This window comes from Bubalus kerabau, chromosome 5 (assembly GCF_029407905.1).
Source record: "Bubalus kerabau isolate K-KA32 ecotype Philippines breed swamp buffalo chromosome 5, PCC_UOA_SB_1v2, whole genome shotgun sequence".
Taxonomy (NCBI): Eukaryota; Metazoa; Chordata; class Mammalia; order Artiodactyla; family Bovidae; genus Bubalus; species Bubalus kerabau.
In genome coordinates this window covers 105,808,433-105,826,408 of record NC_073628.1, presented here as the reverse complement: position 1 = coordinate 105,826,408, position 17,976 = coordinate 105,808,433, and the positions used below count along the sequence as shown (strand labels likewise).

The window sequence follows — 17,976 nt, the reverse complement described above, 5'->3', positions numbered from 1 at the left end:
TGGGGCAATTAATTGCCAGTTGAGACTGATGAAATGAAGTCATTGTGTGCAGGGGCTGGAAGCGGGGAGAGGGCGGGACCCAGAGGGAGGAGGGCCCAGTGCAGAGTTGTCAGGACAGCTGTGAAGGCTCTGACCAGAGCATGCAGGGGCCGGCGGAGAGACTGCTGGCCAGGGCCAGAGCTGTAGGAACCTGGCAGAGAGAGAGGGTCAGCCTGGCAACAGGGACCTGCCGCTCAAGTGTGGCCCTGGAGACGGATGGTCAGGGGTGCAACTACCTGGGCCAGGGTCCTTTCCTCCAGCTGGGTTCACTCTTCGGTTGCTAGAATCTGAGCAGAGATCTGACCTGGTGACTAGGGTTAAAAGGTTGCTAATCTGACGGGGGTGAGGGGCTTCAGTCCTGCCACGTGACTGCTGCTGTGAGCCCACCAGGCCCACTGCTGAGGGCATGAGTGATCAGCAGAGGGAGACAGAGGAGGATGAGGGAGGAGACCCTTCAGACACAGCACCCATGCTGCCCCGGAGGCTTCCTGACCACCAGGCTTCAGACCTGATGTCCCCAGGGTGGGTAAGCCTGGCTGCCCAAGGTCTGGGGACCCTGCTGCTCCAAGGATGGGCCTTGGCCCGGCTCCTGCTCCACCTGCTGCTGCCTGCAGCTGTGTTCCTGCTGGTGCTGCTGCCTGCAGCTGCCGTCGTGTACCTGGGATTCCTGTGTCACTCGAGGGTGAGCTGAGCCTTCCCTGGGCAAGACTGGGGAACTGTCTGGGGTCCTTGGGAGTGCGCGTGCTCCTCCCTAAAGAGCCCTTTCTTCTGCCAAGCCCCCCGCCCTGCCACGGGCCACAGCAAAAGAAGAGCTTTTGTTTGCCAACAAGGGGATGGCTCTCTCCCTTCTTTGAGGCCTCTCAGCCTTGTACCAGGGGCCACCAGGGCCTGGACAGCTGGGCAGGGTGGGGAGAGGAGAAGGCTTCCAGGAAGAGGAGATAAAGATATTGTCGGATTTAACCAGTCCACAGCCCCCACCCCTCAGGCCCCTCAAAACAGCCCCTCTGAGGACCCATCCTACTGGGGGATGGGTTTCCCCACCTGTGGGATGGGCTATGGCTAGGTCTGGGATGGGGAGGGTATAGGCAGGTGGGCCCCGTGTGCCTCTTTCTGTAGGCATACAGCAGGGGAGGGGGACCAAACGCTGACTGCAAAAGAGAAGGTCGACACCAGCTGGGGGCACCCCGAGGTAGGGTTTCGGGGTCAGATGCCAGCGTAGGGTAGGACCATGGAGAGCACAGAGAGGAGGAAGGCGGAGGTTGGGGAGCCAGAGAGCTATTCTCTGAGCCTCTTCTCAGGGGACTCCTACTCCGGTCATTTACCGCCTGGGTCCCTCATCTCCCATCCTCGGCTAGGAAATGTCTGGCCCACAGCCAGCCCCAGCCCCTGCACCCTACCCATCCCCCTCTTCTCTGCCCGACCTCGGGCCCCGCCCCGGAACTGAGACCCACCCCCCACCACCGTCCCGCCTGACCATCCGCCCGGTTCTCAGGTCCACCCGGCGCCCCGCCCCGCGTGCCGCGCGCTGCTGTCCGACCGCGGCTCCGCGGCAGTCATCGTGTTGGGCTTCCTCTCGCTGCCTCCGCTGCTGGTGCTCGCCTCGGCCGCTCGCGCCCGCCTGGCACGACGCCTCCACTCGCTGCTGCCGCCCCCTACTTGGAGCCCCGGACCCCGCCGCCAGTCCGACGGGGAGAAGCAGCTCTGCGCCTGGGTGTGACCTCAGACGCCTCTTCAAATCCCGGAGGCCCTCGAACTACCCTGTGTCCCCCATCAGTGGCCCCAGGCTGGCGAGCTCAAGGGTCTGCGTTCAAATCCCTGCCCGGCAAGCGCGACCGCAGTGCTCCGACGTGCCGCGAGGTGGCACCGGACTCCCCCGGAACTGAGCGGCCCTTCCCCACCCTCGTCCGACCCCGCACTCCCCGCAGCAGCCGAGGGGCTGGGACGCCCCCCAGGGAGCAGGGAGATGGCCCTCAGAGAAGGGGCGCGAGGCCAGACTCAGAAAAGCGGCCTTCCTGGCTTCTGCCTCTGGGACTGCCCAAGGCTCCTGTGCCCCGACGACGGGCAGACCCTGCGGGCCGCCGTCTGGTCAGAGAGTTGTAGAGCTGGGGAGACTTGCTCCGGAGGCTTCCACACTCCACGATTACAGAGGTTCAACAGCCAGAGCAGCGGAGTGTGCGGGGCTCAGCCGTAGGCCTGCGTCAGCGTTAGAGCAAGGGCTCTGTCAGTTCCTCTAATTTTAAGATATTTTCCGTCTTTTGTGTTTTTTGCTTTCAAGCATGTTTCTGGCTTATTCCTTTGGTACACACTGTGTTTGTTTCCCGTTCCTAGGGGTTCACATCTTTCATCAGTAGTGCAGAATTCTCAACCATTATTTCTTCAACGCTGCCTCATTCATTCCACATATTCTTTCTTGGGAAACACCTACTACATTAATACTTCCTGTCAGTTAATTTCTCTTCTGTGTCTTCCTTCTTGTCTCCCTGTGCTGCACGTGTTTTGGGCAATTTCCTCATCTTCCTCTTCTAGTTCACTAAGCACTGGTTGTGTCTAATCTGCTGATTGTCCTCCTATCCAAAAAGAGCCTAGCGGGCTAGAGTCTATGGAGTCCGGAAGAGTTGGACACGACCGAGCAACTAAACGCATATCTACAAGTTATACTGTTTGTGAGCTAAATCGCGTCCAATTCTTTGCGACCCTAGGAACACTAGTCTGCCAGGCTCCTCTGTCCATGGGATTCTCCAGGCATGAATACTGTAGTGGGTTGCCATGCCCCGCTCCAGGGGATCTTCCCGACCCAGGGATCGAACCCGCGTCTCTTAGGTCTCCTGCATTGGCAGGTAGGTTGTTTACCACTAGCGCCACCTGGGAAGCTCATAAGTTATACTACTCATTTCTTATCCACATCTGATCATTTGGATGGTCTCTTGGTGCATGGTCGTGTTTTGGATTCCAGCAGGAACATTTCACACAGAGTTATTTTATAGTCTGCACTTAGCAACTACACTTCCTTTGCCTTGGGGTCTAAATCTGTTATTTGTTGTTTCTGCTGACTCAGTAATTGCATGTTGTTCTTTGATGTTTGTACTTGGTAAGCGTCAGCCCACACCTGTGAAAATTCTGCAGCCATGTCCCTCCAGAGAGGATGCCCTTGTGAGGCGTGCCCAGCCTGTGTCCCTATTAGGGACCTGGTTGATAGCCTACCATGCACGTGGGCCTGTGGCTCTCATGTGGTGTGGGTCTCCATCCTGTGTTCAGGGAATTTTCTGCTTTCCTGTTTGTTTCACTTCAGCATCCTGGTTTCTGTTCACTATTCTTCAGTTTGTTTATTTATATACTTCTTTTTAGTGTTTCTTGGAGGGAGGGGGCTTGGAGAGATCTACTTCCTTGTAAGCCCAGCAGTGTATTAAAGATGTGTTTGTTGTAATTTGTCCAGAATCTAGTAATAGCTGGAAGACCTTGGGAAGGTCCTAGCACACTCTGTTGCCAGCAGGACTCCACCTGTGACCAGGAGACCAGGGTCCAGATGTGCCCAAGGTTGAGGCTCAGCTGTGGCTTGAACAGGGCCCGGAGCGGGCCTGGCTCAGGTTCAGCAGGAGTCCTTGGGGTTTTCCAATTGTCTGTGGCCAGTCACACGGGAGCCTGGCTGGCTGCCCCATGCCCAAGGAGAGCTTTCCTGGTCTGAGACCGCCCTCCCCCCCTTGCCTAGGGTCGGGCTGCTCTGGCCAAGCGTTGAGGATAAGGGCTCTCCTGAGGATCCGCCTGGCCCTGGAGTCATCAAAACAACAGCTGGGCTTGGTGGGGGTGGGGAGGCCACCCTGGGGAGCTCAGCTGCTGAGTTGCCTTTCAGAAGGTGGATCCTGGCTTCCCAGGCCTACCCAAGCCCCACATGGCCTCCAGCTGGCCCCGGGGACAGCCTGCCTCAGCTCTAACTACCACCCACTCACAAAAGGAACGCTTGTGGGGGGCTGTGGAAGGTTGATGGAGGAGCCTAGTGGTCTGCTTTGGGGTGTTAGCTGTCAGGGTGGGGAAAGTAGAGTGTAGAGGCCGTGAGCTACTGGGTGGGCCAAGATGAGACCCTCACCTTGGGGAAAAAAAAATCTCTGCAAGCACCCTGGCCCTTGCCCAGCCATTGTGCACTTGGCCGTGGGTGCATGTGCGTGTGCATTGTGTATGGGTATACATGTGTGTGCATGTGAGGGCGTGCCTACATTCTGTCTACCGGCCCTCACACCCCTGGCAGGGGTTTTCTTCAGACCCCACAGGTGTAGAGTCTGGGCTTTGCGAGGTTTCCTGATCTGCCCAGGGCCGTGTATTCATTCACAAAGTATTTCCTGGCAACTCAGGTGTCTGCAGGCACACCCTGAGTGGTGTGCAGCTAGGAGGGGCCCGTTCTGTCCCCACAGCCGGCCCCCTGTGACAGTTGTGAGCCCTGCCCCCACGCAGGCATGTCAGCCAGAAACTGAGCTGTGGTGGGTGGGCTGGGGAGGACTAGGCAGAGCTCCCTGCTGGCTCTAGGGCCTGAGGTCCCTCCCCCTGCCCCCGGGCCTCACCCTCACCCATGGGGAGCCCCCCTACCAAGGTGTAGACACAAATCTGTCCTTCCCCACACAAGCCTGCCAGGACCCTGCTTGGGGCTGAGACAGGGCATGGTGGTCACTCCCTGTTGCAGAAGGTTCCAGAACAGGGAACCCAAACTAGGGAGGGGGGTCTCACCTCATGAAGGGCACCACTGTGCAGTTCTTGCACAGGCTGAAAACCCAGGAACAACTGGATGCCCTTCTGCCTTTCTGCCTCCAAGCTCTGACCTTCTGCCTCTAGTCTACAAGGCCTGATATCACCCTCCCCCTGGGCTCTTGCCTCCCCCATGAACACTGCCACTGCCCTTCTGCCTCCCAGGCCTCCTTACTGCCCTCATACATACTGGCAGGCCCTCATCCCGGAGCCCTGGTACTTCCTTTAGCTCCTGCCCACCTGCTCTGACATGACGCTATCATCCAAGAGGAAAAATGAGTAGACATGTATTTTTGCAAGCTTGCCACTTCCCATCCCTCTTCTAGCTTGGCAGGGCTTGGAGGACATGGGCTGTGCCCAGGGCCTGCACGTCCCCAGGGCCTGTGCGTCCCCAGGGCAGAGTCTGTCATGTGACTGGGCCCAGTATGGAGATGAAGGATGAGTGCAGATGGGTTGGCACCCACCCTGTGACCAGGCTGCCCACCTGCCACCCTGGGTGTCGCTGGCTGAAAGATTGGGTAGGGGTTGTCTCTGGGGCCACAAGGGACAGGCTGGGGCACTTAGGAAGTGAAACAATGGGACAGTCAGACCCCCAGGACTGGCCCTCAGGCCCTGGCATGTCCCTGACCACAAACAGGCAGGTTGAGTCTAAAAGAATGTATGGGTGGGGCAGCGGGGCGAGTGGTGGTAGGCCACCCCCTCCCTCTGCTCTTCCGACTGCTGGGTGTGGTCAGGGGGCCTTGAGCTTGGCCACTCATCCCAGGCCCACAGGACCTGCCCCCCACTTCCAGTTTTTGTGTCTCCCAGCATGTGTGGGTGCCTATGTGAGATACAACTGACGTGAAAACCAGCAGCACAGGCACCCCCACGGGATGGGGTGGGACCAGGCCACTCTGCCCCTCAGGCTCTAGGCTGGGGTCAGAGGCCCCGGGAGCTGTCCTTTTCCCTGGGGTCAACATGACCACAGCTAGCTGGGGACAAAAGGCCCTTCTTCTCTGCGTAGGCGTGGATGGTGCGGAGGAGGGCGCATTCCCGTGAACTGGCTGGGGGCAGGGCCAGTGCCTTGGAGAGCAATGTTGTCCCTGGGTTTTGTGGATCCCCATCCATCTGCCTGTGGACCGACAGGCAGGGTGGGCGAGTTCTAGGAAGTGACGACTGGGGACTCCCTGTCTCTCCTCCTCGTTCCCAGGACACCTGGGTCAGGCAGGGGCTGGCTCCGGTGGAGGGAGAGGCATGGACTGGGGCCAGCTGTGTCCTGGCCCCCTCTGGTCCTTCTCTGCCCCTCCTGCCCCCAGGCCCGTCTTCCTTCAGAGAGGAGGTTTCCAGGCCATTATATTTGTGCTTCCTCTGGTACCTGCCTCAGGCCCAGCCCTGGCCTGGACTACTACACACCCCTGGCTGACTCCCACATTCCCTGGGAATCTTTGTCTGCCCATGTCTCCGCTCAGTGAGGGGCAGGGTAAAGGAGACTCTCCATGATGTTAACAGCAGGGGTGGTGGTAGAGCCAGCTGAGCCACAGGGCAGATCAGGGGGCCTGAGGGACAGAGCTGACCCAGTGAGGTTGGGATGGTCTTAGTCTCTCGGGGATCAAGTCAGAGCTCAGCATGAGCATCAGGACGGGCTCTCAGCCAAAGCAGGTGTCTGAGCTCAGCCAAGGCTGGCGAGAGGCCCTTGTCACCACTGCCGAGGCCAGGTCCCCTGTCCTTTCTCCCTCTGATGGAGAGCTGGAGGGAGGAGGATGCCTGCTTCCTCAAGGGCTTGAGTAGCGGCCAAGAAGAGCAGCTCAATTTTTCCAGAAGGGAAACTTCCCTGTCAGCCCAGCAGCACAGCCGAGGTGTGACTTTGGGCCCACCGCTGGCCACGAGTGGGGAGGCCACAGGCAGATCCAGCATGGCCTGGTGCCCTGCTAGTGGGTGCCCAGCAAGGTGAAGGATGAGCCAGGTTGTGTCTGCATGCGTGTACTTGGGTCAGTCCCCCGCTGGGCCCTCAGATTGTCTTCAGCTGCCTCCTCTCACGGCCCCATATCCAGAGCAGCCCTGGTCAGCCTCATCTGCTGGAGGGCTGGGGGCCAGGAGCCGTCCTTCTGGGCGGTACACCCTGAACTTGGGGGGTTCAAGCCCACTGTTGCCCCCCGGGGCCCAGGCGGAAACACCATGCAGTCTCTGGTCCTAGCTGAGGCCTGAGGTCTGTGGAGCTGAGCCAGCCCTGTCACTGCCAAGATTCCCGGCAGGGGGGGGGGGTGTGGCAAGGACACAGTTCTCGCTTGTTCCTGCCCCAGCTACTCAGGCTCAGCTGAGCTGCTTCCTTTTTTAGACAAAGTCAGAGCTCCAGCCTGTCTCACAGCCTGGCGTCTCACCTGACAAAAAGGGAGGAAGGAAAACCATTGAGTTTCATCCGTCCTCCGGGCTGAGCACCTCCTGACAGGGGGGAAGGGAGGGGACATCCTGGCAGAGATGGCCTGCCGCCTCCCCATGTGGACCTGTGCCCCGCCACCCCGCACCGAGCTCCTCAGAGAGGAGTGGCTGGGACAGGGCAGTGGTGACCCCACAGGAAGGCATCTTAGGAGGGAGGAGGGCAGTCCGGCCCACGGGACTCTGTCGGCCTTGCCTCACCTGAGGGCAAGGAATTTGCCCTGGAGTGGGTGGGGGGGAGGGCTGAGTGTCCCTCAGGATGCCCCCTGCAGGCAGCCACCTCTGCTCTGGTCCAGCCAAGATCCGAGCTGCAAGGTTCCTGGTCACAGTGAGTCCCTGGAGGGCTTCCCCAGTGTGCTGCTGGGGAAGGTCTAGCCCCAGTCCTGGAGTTTGGCCTCAGCCCTGGCCCTGAGCCTCTTACTGGGGACAGCTATAGGCCCCGCATGGTCACATACGACAGGCCTGAATCAGCCATCCTCAGCTGTATGCCTCTTCCTCCAAGAAGCCTGGTGAGGTGGGGTCTTTGTGTCCTCTTAGAAACCCCTCCTTGAATGTCTGAGGTTTTTTCTCCTCTCCCAACGTTCTAAGTTCTGCCCTCCTGATCTTTGCTTTCATACACCTGTCCCTTCCCAAGCCTTGTGTTTGGTGTCACCCTCACACTCTAACACCTCCTGGGGCTCTCTTGGACTTGGCTTCAGGGACTCCCAGCGCTGAGGACACATGATCCAGCTTGGTGGCTCCCTGCTCTGCTCCTGGCTGGGGAAGGGGGTAGGGGGTAGAAGCAGGGCAGACCCCAAGGCCTTACAGCCCAAAGAGAGACCGAAGAGTTTATGTGTGTACATGCCACGCGCGTATGAATGGAGCGTGTCGCCGCGCGCCTGGGCCTCCCGAGCCTGCGCCTCCGCAGAGCCTATGTTCCTCCAGACGCGGTGCAGCGCGCGCGCCTCCGAGGGACCTCGGGGCGGGCCGCGGTGGGCGGGGCCTCCAGGGGGCGGGGCCCGGGTTCGACCCGCGCGGCCGCGCGCCCCACAGCCCAGGAGCGAGCGAAACACCAGTGCAGGGAGAGCGCTGCTGTCCCGTCGTGCGCGATGCTGCCCTGGACGGTGATCGGCCTGGCCCTGAGCCTGCGGCTGGCGCGGAGCGGCGCGGAACGTGGTGAGTGAGACAGGCGGCTGGGTCAGGCTCGGCTCTCTGTGCCCGTCCACCCTCTGATGTCCGCGCTGAGCCACGCTCTCCTTCCGCTGCTGTGGGGCCGGGGCGGCAGGCGGGGGACCCCACCCACGTGAGGCGCAGGCCCCGCCGGCAACTCGGCGGGATTTTAGGGCCTGATCGGGGAAGTGGGCGGTGCCAATCGGAGAGACTTGTTTCTGCCTCAGTTTTCCCTTTGCTTGGAATGACCCTTAGACGAAGGATGGTAAGAGGGTTGGTGTCGTTCAACTAGGTTGAGGGAAACTGAGGCCCCTAGGCTAGTACCAGGCCCGAGACACCCCAGGCCGCTGTCTGCTCCTGACCTAGGGGCCCATCTGCTCCCTGGGGAGCAGAGAGCAAGGCGTAGTCGCCTGAGGGGTGATCGGGCCCTCAGGCTGCTGCAGCAGGTAACCTGCTTCCTGGGTCCGGACACAGCCGAGGATGGGGCCCAGGCAGGGATGACATCATCCGTAAGTGGGGTCAGGACTCCAACCGAGCCTTCTGGACTGTGGGAGAGGCTGCAGTCAGTGCTCTGTCTTCCCCGTGCCTCCTCCTCTGTCCTCAGTCTCCCCAGCTGCCGAATGCCTCCACCCCACCCCCCACCGGTTGCCTTACCTGGAGGGTGAGCTGTGTGGACTACTTCTAGGAAGCCAGGCCCCTGTGGCCCAGATGTATCCACCCACCACTCCTGGAGGCGGGGCGGACACTGAGCTCCAGCCCGCCTAGATTCCGCTGAAGACAGGGAGTGGGTGGGGGCTTGGAGGGGTCAGTTTTCCTTTGCAGTTGAGACAGGAGCCCAGAGGGACCCCCTGGTATGTGGCCAGGGTGTAGAACTAGAATTGCTGAGGGTTCGGACCTCCTGTTGGCTTTACTGCCCCTCTCCCCCTGGGGTGCCATCTCAGGACCTTTGAGGTGTAGCTGAGCTGGCCTGGGCTTCCCTGGGTAAAGGCAAGTGCCAGCTTAGGGAAATTTCAGGCCCTGGGGGTTCTGCCCTGGGTGTGGGGCTGTCTGGGGGCCACCACCAGGGGCTGAACCCTCCCCTCTTCCCCAGGCCTTCCGGCATCTGCCCTTCAGGGGGACCTGCTGTTTCTGTTGGACAGTTCAGCCAGCGTGTCTCATTATGAGTTTAATCGAGTTCGGGAGTTTTTGGGGCGGCTGGCGGCCCTGCTGCCCGTGGGTCCTGGGACCCTGCGTGCCAGCCTGGTGCATGTGGGCAGCCGACCGCACACCGAGTTCCCCTTCGGCCAGCACAGCTCAGGCTCAGCTGTCCAGGATGCCATACGGGCTGCAGCCCAGCGCATGGGCGACACCAACACTGGCCTGGCACTGGCATACGCCAAGGAGCAACTGTTTGCCAAGGCGGCAGGGGCCCGGCCGGGAGTGCCCAAGGTGCTGGTGTGGGTGACAGACGGCGGCTCCAGCGACCCCGTGGGGCCCCCCATGCAGGAGCTGAAGGACCTGGGGGTCACCGTCTTCATCGTCAGCACTGGCCGGGGCAACCTCCTGGAGCTGTCTGCCGCCGCTTCGGCCCCCGCTGAGAAACACCTGCACTTTGTGGATGTGGACGACCTGCACATCATCACCCAGGCACTGAGGGGCTCCATCCTCGGTAGGTGGGAGGGGGCCTGGGGAACCCCAGCTGGGAATTTGGAAAGAGGGCTGGGAAGACTCCAGGAGGAGCTCACATGCCTGGAGCAGAGGCCAGGGCTGCACACCCGGCTTCTCCAGGGACACACTCCAACTGGTCACCACAGGGGTCCCACCACCTGGGCTGAGGTGGGACAGAAGCCAGGTCTGAGGAAACACCTTCAGGTAAGGCTCCCTACTGGAGAGTGGGGGGTTTTGGTGAGGGCTGAGGGACCCGCAGGCTGGATCTGAGCAGATGTGTCTTGTGGCTATGTGGAGAGGTAGAGAAGCAGGTTTCAAGCCTGAGAGCTCTGCACATGGACCCACCATGCCTGGAGGAAGGGGGAGGGCCAGAGCAGGAAGGGCAGAGAGTGCCCCCAACCAGAGCTGGGTCCCTACTTTCCCCAGGGGAAGGGGGTTTGAGCAAGACTGCACTGCTGGGGATTGCTGGAAAGGAGGCTGGGCCTGGGAGAGCCTGCTGCAGGGGCTAGCAGCTCCCCACGGACTTTCTTCTGGATCCCTCTGACCCAGCTAGGGAGAGGGACAGGGAGGAGAGAGGTGGAGTTAAAGGGCCTGGTCACTGGCAGGGTTTGCTGTAGCCACTGAAAAAATGCCAACAACCCCAGGGTCTTCCTGAATTTTGGCCTGCAGTTAATCATCCACCTGAAACTGAAAGGAGTTGGTCTGTGGGTTGGAGGGAGGTAGAGGGTCTTTCTGAAGATCTGCTCCAGGGCACCTGGCCCTGGTGGCCCATGGGTCAGCCGCTGGGGCTGAGCCTGAAGGGGACAGCAGGAGAAAGGGCAAGCAGCTGGACAGGAAAAGCCCAGGGCTGCAGGGCAGTGAGGCAGTAGGGTGGCTCTCCTGGGATTGGGGGCAGGGTCTGTGTGTGGCGATGGGCAAGGGGAGTGCCAGCCAGGCAGCTGGGCACCCAGCGTTCACAGCATCAGGTCCTGACTTAACCCTGTGTAGACATCTGTTAGCCTCACCCACCTGCCAGGTCACTGAGATGACCCTCTGGAGCTTGGCATCAAAGCTCAGGAGTAACGTTTGGGGGTCCCACCCTAGAGTCCCCCCACCACACTCTCCTCCAGGTCCAGCTGCCCTTGGGCTTGTCGCATCTCTCCTACCCCTCAGGACATTCTCCAGTAGCCTCTCATCTCCTGGCTGAACTGTGGGCCCTTTTTCTTTGACTCTCCAGAGCAGAACTGATCCTTGACCCCGTGCTGGTCACTCGTGCTGCCCCGAGTGGTGGGGAGGGCATCCTCTGACATCATTTTGAACCCTGCCACCCTTGAGTGCCCTTTGTTTAGCCCACTGAGTGGTGGGTAGGAAGTGGCCCGCTATGGTTTGGAGCTGAGGTGGGGAGGGAAGCTCCTGAAGCGGCCGAAGGCAGGGGGGTGGAGGCGGCGGAGGGGGGGGTGTGGGGGGGTGGGGGCTGGTTGCACTCACGTCCTTCCTCCAGCCTGGCGCCAGCGCGCTTTGGCGAATCCTTAGCATCTGGTAGGCGTGGCCGAAGCTAGCCTTGCTCCCGGCGCTCCTGCTCCAAGGCTCTGGGAGTCTACCCCGAGTCAGCAGTCAGAGACCCGCGCGAGAAGCCACCTCTGTCCTCTCACCCTCTGCACCCCCCTCAGATGCGATGTGGCCGCAGCAGCTCCATGCCTCCGAGGTTACATCCAGCGGCTTCCGCCTGGCCTGGCCGTCCCTACTGACAGCAGACTCAGGCTATTACGTGTTGGAGCTGGCGCCCAGCACGGATCCGGGGGCCGCGCGTCGTCAGCAGCTGCCAGGGAACGCCACGGGCTGGGCCTGGACCGGTCTGGACTCAGACACGGACTACGACGTAGCCCTGGTGCCGGAGTCCAACGTGCGGCTCTTAAGATCACAGCACCTACGGGTGCGCACGCTGCCAGGTGAGGCGGGGCACAGGGCCGGGTGGGCTGGGGGTACGGGTCCGGCTGGGCGCCGCGGCCCCCTCCCGCTCACGGGCACTTCTCGCACCCCCACCCCCACGCCCGCGCAGAGGAGACCGGGCCGGAGCTCATCGTCGTCTCGCACACCAGGCCGCGCAGCTTGCGCGTGAGCTGGGCCCCGGCGCTTGGCCCGGACGCCGCGCTCGGTTACCACGTGCAGGTCGGGCCCCTGCGGGGCGGGGCCGCGCAGAGCGTGGAGGTGCCCGCGGGCGAGAACAGCACCACGCTTCAGGGCCTGGCGCCCGGCACTGCCTACCTGGTGACCGTGACCGCAGCCTTCCGCTCGGGCCGCGAGAGGGCGCTGTCAGCTAAGGCCTGCACGCCCGAAGGCGAGCGCAGCCGTGCCCCGCGTCCCCAGCCGCAGAGGACTGGGGGCCGGGAACCGTGAGCCGGTCGCGCCCGCGCACCCGAGGGCCCCTTCTCCCGATCCCGGTGGGTCTTGACCCGGGGATGGGATGCTGACCGGCCTTAGACCCGCGGGACCCCCGCGCAGGAGCGCGCCCCGCTCCGGCGTCCGCCCTCCAGGACGCAGCCTCGCCTCACCTTCCGCCGTAGCTATGGCAGCAGCGCGTGCTGTTGCGACTCCCTCCCCTGCCCGGTCCAGACCTGGGCACTCGGTGGTGTCCTTTGGACAGGATTTAGCGGGGAGATGGACAAGGCGTCAGGGGGCCCGTTGAGAACATCAGACTCCAGATGGCTCTGGACCCAGGGCCACAGGGCGCCTGGGCAGCCGGGCCTCCCATTTGTGTTAGAAGCCAGCAGGTCTGGTGGCAAAGGCTGGCATCTGTTTGAGTGAGCTTGGTCCAGATGGCTGTTCTGAGTTCCCACCAGCCACTCGGGTCCAGTGTGGGAAGGGAAGGAGCTGGCTCTGGCCAGGTCCCAAAGGTTTCCTGGAGGGGATAGTGTCAGGAAAAGGGGCGGGGAAGTGCTGGCAATAGATCCTGTGGTTAGCAGCTGGGTGGCTGGAGAGGCAGTCTTCACTGGCATGCTCAGCTGGCTTGGGGGCAGTGCTTTGCTTGCTGGGAACAGTGGCCCTGCCTTCCTACCCAGAACCCTCCTGGGCCCAGCCACAGCCTCTGGGACCCAGGTGGCACCTTTTGGGAAGAATGCGACAAGAGCCTGGCATTCAGGACCCTGGATACAGGAGAGCCTGTTCCTGCAGGGCCCCAAGGCTGGCACTTGCAGAGGGTTTTCCCTGTGCTGGGTGGAGGGCCTCTGTGCTGGGGCAGGGACAGGCAAGGTGCCTCTGGGTGCTGCACCCCAGCCATCCCTGCAGTGTCCACCTCCTGTCACTCCTTACTGTGCTGGGGCCACTGGACAAGTCCCAGGGGCGGGCAATGCTGCTGCCACGTGGCCCCACAGGCACCTCCTCCACACCTGTGCTGACTCAGTGCTCACTTTTCATCTTCCCCACTAATGACCCAGCCTTTAAAATAAAATACAATAAATCAGATGTAAACTCAGCCCTGCAGTCTCCTGAGAGTGCTTTCAGTTCAGTTCATTTCAGTTCAGTCGCTTAGTCGTGTCCGACTCTTTGCGACCCCATGAATCGCAGCACGCCAGGCCTCCCTGTCCATCACCAACTCCTGGAGTTCACTCAGACTCACGTCCATCGAGTCAGTGATGCCATCCAGCCATCTCATCCTCTGTCATCCACTTCTCCTCCTGCCCCCAGTCCCTCCCAGCATCAGGGTCTTTTCCAATGAGTCAACTCTTTGAATGAGGTGGCCAAAGCATTGGAGTTTCAGCTTCAGCATCAGTCCTTCCAATGATCACCCAGGGCTGATCTCCTTTAGGATGGACTGGTTGGATCTCCTTGCAGTCCAAGGGACTCTCAAGAGTCTTCTCCAACACCACAGTTCAAAAGCATCAATTCTTCGGCGCTCAGCTTTCTTCACAGTCCAACTCTCACATCCATACATGACCACTGGAAAAACCATAGCCTTGACTAGATGGACCTTTGTTGGCAAAGTAATATCTCTGCTTTTCAATATACTATCTAGATTGGTCATAACTTTCCTTCCAAGGAATAAGCGTTTTTTAATTTCATGGCTGCAGTCACCATCTGCAGTGATTTTGGAGGCCCCCAAAATAAAGTCTGACACTGTTTCCACTGTTTCCCCATCTATTTCCCATGAAGTGATGGGACCAGATGCCATGATCTTAGTTTTCTGAATGTTGAGCTTTAAGCCAACTTTTTCACTCTCCTCTTTTACTTTCATCAAGAGGCTTTTTAGTTCCTCTTCACTTTCTGCCATAAGGGTGGTGTCATCTGCATATCTGAGGTTATTGATATTTCTCCCGGCAATCTTGATTCCAGCTTGTGCTTCTTCCAGCCCAGCGTTTCTCATGATGTACTCTGCGTATAAGTTAAATAAGCAGGGTGACAATATACAGCCTTGACGTACTCCTTTTCCTATTTGGAACCAGTCTGTTGTTCCATGTCCAGTTCTAACTGTTGCTTCCTGACCTGCATACAGATTTCTCAAGAGGCAGGTCAGGTGGTCTGGTATTCCCATCTCTTTCAGAATTTTCCACAGTTTATTGTGATCCACATAGTCAAAGGCTTTGGCATAGTCAATAAAGCAGAAATAGATGTTTTTCTGGAACTCTTGTTTTTTTGATGATCCAGCAGATGTTGGCAATTTGATCTCTGGTTCCTCTGCCTTTTTTAAAACCTTTACTCCTTGTCAAAACACACCAGCCCTGTGAAAGGTTTCAAGTAAAAGAAAGGGCTCTGGTAGGAAAGGCTGGTACCCCACCTGGTGCTGGGGAGGAGGGGGAGCCGTCCCTTCCCAGCACTGGGTCACAGGCCACTGTGGCCCTTCTGTGCACCTCCTCTTCAGAGAGCCCAGGCCCTGATTCTGAGGGCATTGCTGAGACCCCCACCTCTGTTGGCACGGCTACTCCCTCGGCTTCAGTTTGGCTATGCTGCCCCCTGCTAATGGGAAGGAGAACCCCTAATCCAAGCAACTGCAGGGCTGAGAGGTGGTCTTGGGGCCTCAGATGGCAGCTCAGTCCGCCTGGCCTGGTGAGTATATTGGGGGCGGGGGGTGGCTTCTAGCAATCTGATCTGCCACCATTTTCCCAAACACCTACCTCTGAGCATCCCATGGCACCCACCCAGGCACCCAGCACCTACACCACCCACCAGTTCAGTGTGCTTGGTGTTCCTGTGCCCTGCCACCACACACACACACTGCCTGTGTGAGCAGGGTGGGGAGCAGGGCTCAGGTGGTGAATTAACCCCAAGGCAGATGATAGTGCCTGTCCAGGCCCGGCTTGAGGGGCCTACCGGATAGATGTTGTTTCTCCTCCATGTCCCCCCATCCCCTTGAGGCAGGCCCAAGGAAACCTGGCACTGTGGCCTGTGCCACTGAAGGTTTCTGCTTGCATCCTGATTGGTGCTTAGTGGTCAGCTGAGGATCAGAGGCTCCTGTGATCTTAGCAGGAGATGGCTGGTGAGCAGCTCACCTATGGCTGGTGAACCTGAACATCAGAGTCCCAAGGTCCCAGACAGCACTGACCAGGGCCTGGACCCCTCCCCTGGCCTGAACCTGGGCCTGATCCACCCCTGAGGGGCAGGATTTCCCCTGTGGAGGCCTGAGTTCCCCACCCCGATCCCTGGGTGCCCTGCAGGTGCCAGCCCACTAGGCACCCAGAGAGGGCCTCCTTCCATGCTGCACCCACAAGCCCAGCTTGCAGCACACTGCACAGGAGAAAAATCCCGAGTGCTGATGGGCGGTTTCCCAGTGGTTCAGTCACACGTTAAAGACGAGTGGTGAGCCCCTTCTCCCAAAACATCCTTCCATCCCTGAGAGAGGGCAAAGCAGCCGGAAGATGCAGCCCTACTCCCTGCCTCGCCTCATCTCTGCTGGACGCTGAGGCCCAGAGAGAGGAGCCCCAGGTCATCTCCAGGCCTAGGAATGCCTCTCTTGGAAGCCCTCGTCTTGAAAGTGCGGCCTTTGCATCATCCCAGGCAGTTCTCAAAGGTCTTAGAGTCCAGGCTGCATCTGGAAAGTCTCCAGGAAATAGCTTTGTCTCGACCCCACCCCTTCCCTCCACCTCCCCTGACTCGCAAGCCCTGGCTCCATGGTCCACTCTGGGTCAGGCCCAAGCTGAGGCCTGCAGGAACTTACACGTGCCACTTCCCAAGGCAACCCCGACCATCCCCGCGCACCTGAAAGTCAGGGCCGGCAAGAGGTCGTGACCCACAGGGCCAGGTCCATGCAGCAAGAGTGGGCTGGGCTGGGCATGGGAGGAGCTGCTGCTTGGGTGGGGAGAACCCTCGAACAGAGGCTCCTCTAGTGGTGCTGGGTAGGCACGGTTCTTACTCACAGGTGACTGCTGCTCCCTAATTTGCAAGGATTTCCTGTGTGGGGTCTTCCCTGCAGCCAGGACTTGCCTGACGGCAGGGGTTTGTGAGAACCAGGTAATGGACAAAGGCCATCTGTGAGGAGGCTGGATGGCCACTGGGTTTGGATCTAGGTCTCTGGGAGGTGGACGTCCAGGAGTGGGTGGTAGGGCTGGCGGTGTCTCCCTGGAGCAGGAACTGTTTCCATGGCAGCAGTAATAAACTCTGTGGAGCCAGGGCTGGAAGCCCAGCCGCCCTGAGAGACGTGTGAGTCCTCATAGCCTCCTGCTGGGGTGAGGGGGCAGTTCAGGAAGCTAGAGGGCGACAGCTGTGTGTTCTTTGCGTTTTTTCCGGGATGAAAAATTTTTTTCAAAGTCCATTAAAACAAAAATGTCAGTGGAAGTCATAGCTCTCCCTAGAGGTGAGTGTAGTAAGGTGGGGACCCTCTGGGAGACCCCACGCCACAGGTTCCAGCCCTTGGGTGGGAGGCAGATGCAGCCCCAGCACCTCAGTAGTTAGGGTGAGGTGTGCTTTGGGCTGCCAGCAGTGGGCAGGGGGCTCTAGGGACAGCCCCCTTCTCAAGGAGGGAGAGAGGCTGAGGTTTCCCAGGCAGGACCACGTGGGGCGAATGCGACCCCTGCTCACTGACCAGGAATTAAAATCCCTGGCACTCATCACTCACATTTCAGAAGTGTCAGGGAACACACCCACAACAAATTATGTCATCTTAGCCACAGACACGCGAGTCTGGCAGGAAGGAAAGTCCCCACCACCACCGTCCCCCCAGCTGTGTGCACAAGCCAGCGGCTTGCCTGAGCCCATGATAGCAGTGTCCACAGGAGCTGAGGCCTTGGCCACTCCACTCTGGTGCCACACAGCACATGGGGTGCTGCCCAGAGGAGGGGGGTGAGAGCCACAAGCTTCTCAACTCACTGTATGCCCAGGGTCCCAGCCAGCTCCCATTTCCCTCCTTCCTCTGCTCCAGGGCCAGCCCCTGCTGGATGAGAGGGCACTCGAGGCCAAGCTGGGTGGCTCTTCCTCTGAGAATCACTCCCGCAGGCGCCATTCACCACACACCCCCTAGATGATGCTGGGGCTTTGTCAGTGCCACCGGGCTTGAAAACTTGCTTCCAAGTTCTGTCCAGATCATGCAGCTGACCCTGCTCTTCTGGGAAGGAGCAGGCCAGCCAGTGCTCATGGCATGTCTCCTGTGCTGAAGGCCCCCCCCCCACCCTCCATGCTTCTGGGGATGGCCTGGCTCTACTGACCTCTGTTGGATGAGCCTGTCGGTCCAGCTGTGGAGTGGGGGGCAGATGGGGCATGGCTCCACAGGGGAGAGAACAGTGTCAGAGCATCTGAGTAGGTGGCCACTCACCAAGGGCAAACGGTGCAGGAAAACGAAGCTGGGGGCAGAGAGCTTAGGCTTGGCCCCAGGACCCTCTCCAGACCTGAACCCAAGACAGCCCGTCTGAGGGCTCGGTGCTTGGCTCTTGTTCACCCCAGAGCCAGAAGGAGGGGCTGCAGGGGCCAGAGATCCCAGCACTGCTTTGGTGGGTAGAGTGGGGACCAGCATCCAGGGGCCCTGCCCTGGGGGCTCAGGCCCAGGAGGGCCCAACTGAACAGCTCTTCTTTCATGGGGGCTGGGGCCTGCCAGGC

At 60.1% G+C, this 17,976-nt stretch overlaps 2 protein-coding genes across 2 annotated transcripts; both read left to right on the top strand.

Annotated features, from left to right (window-relative positions):
* On the top strand, positions 1-3,645 carry TMEM88B (transmembrane protein 88B). The gene is made up of 2 exons (XM_055583631.1): positions 1-721; positions 1,532-3,645. The coding sequence occupies exons 1-2, from the start codon at positions 446-448 to the stop codon at positions 1,754-1,756; spliced, it is 501 nt and encodes a 166-aa protein (XP_055439606.1). The 5' UTR covers positions 1-445; the 3' UTR covers positions 1,757-3,645.
* A 4,560-nt stretch (positions 3,646-8,205) lies between these two features.
* On the top strand, positions 8,206-13,422 carry VWA1 (von Willebrand factor A domain containing 1). Its single transcript, XM_055583630.1, has 4 exons — positions 8,206-8,337; positions 9,422-9,979; positions 11,628-11,906; positions 12,017-13,422. The coding sequence occupies exons 1-4, from the start codon at positions 8,271-8,273 to the stop codon at positions 12,352-12,354; spliced, it is 1,242 nt and encodes a 413-aa protein (XP_055439605.1). The 5' UTR covers positions 8,206-8,270; the 3' UTR covers positions 12,355-13,422.
* The last annotated feature ends 4,554 nt before the right edge of the window (positions 13,423-17,976 follow it).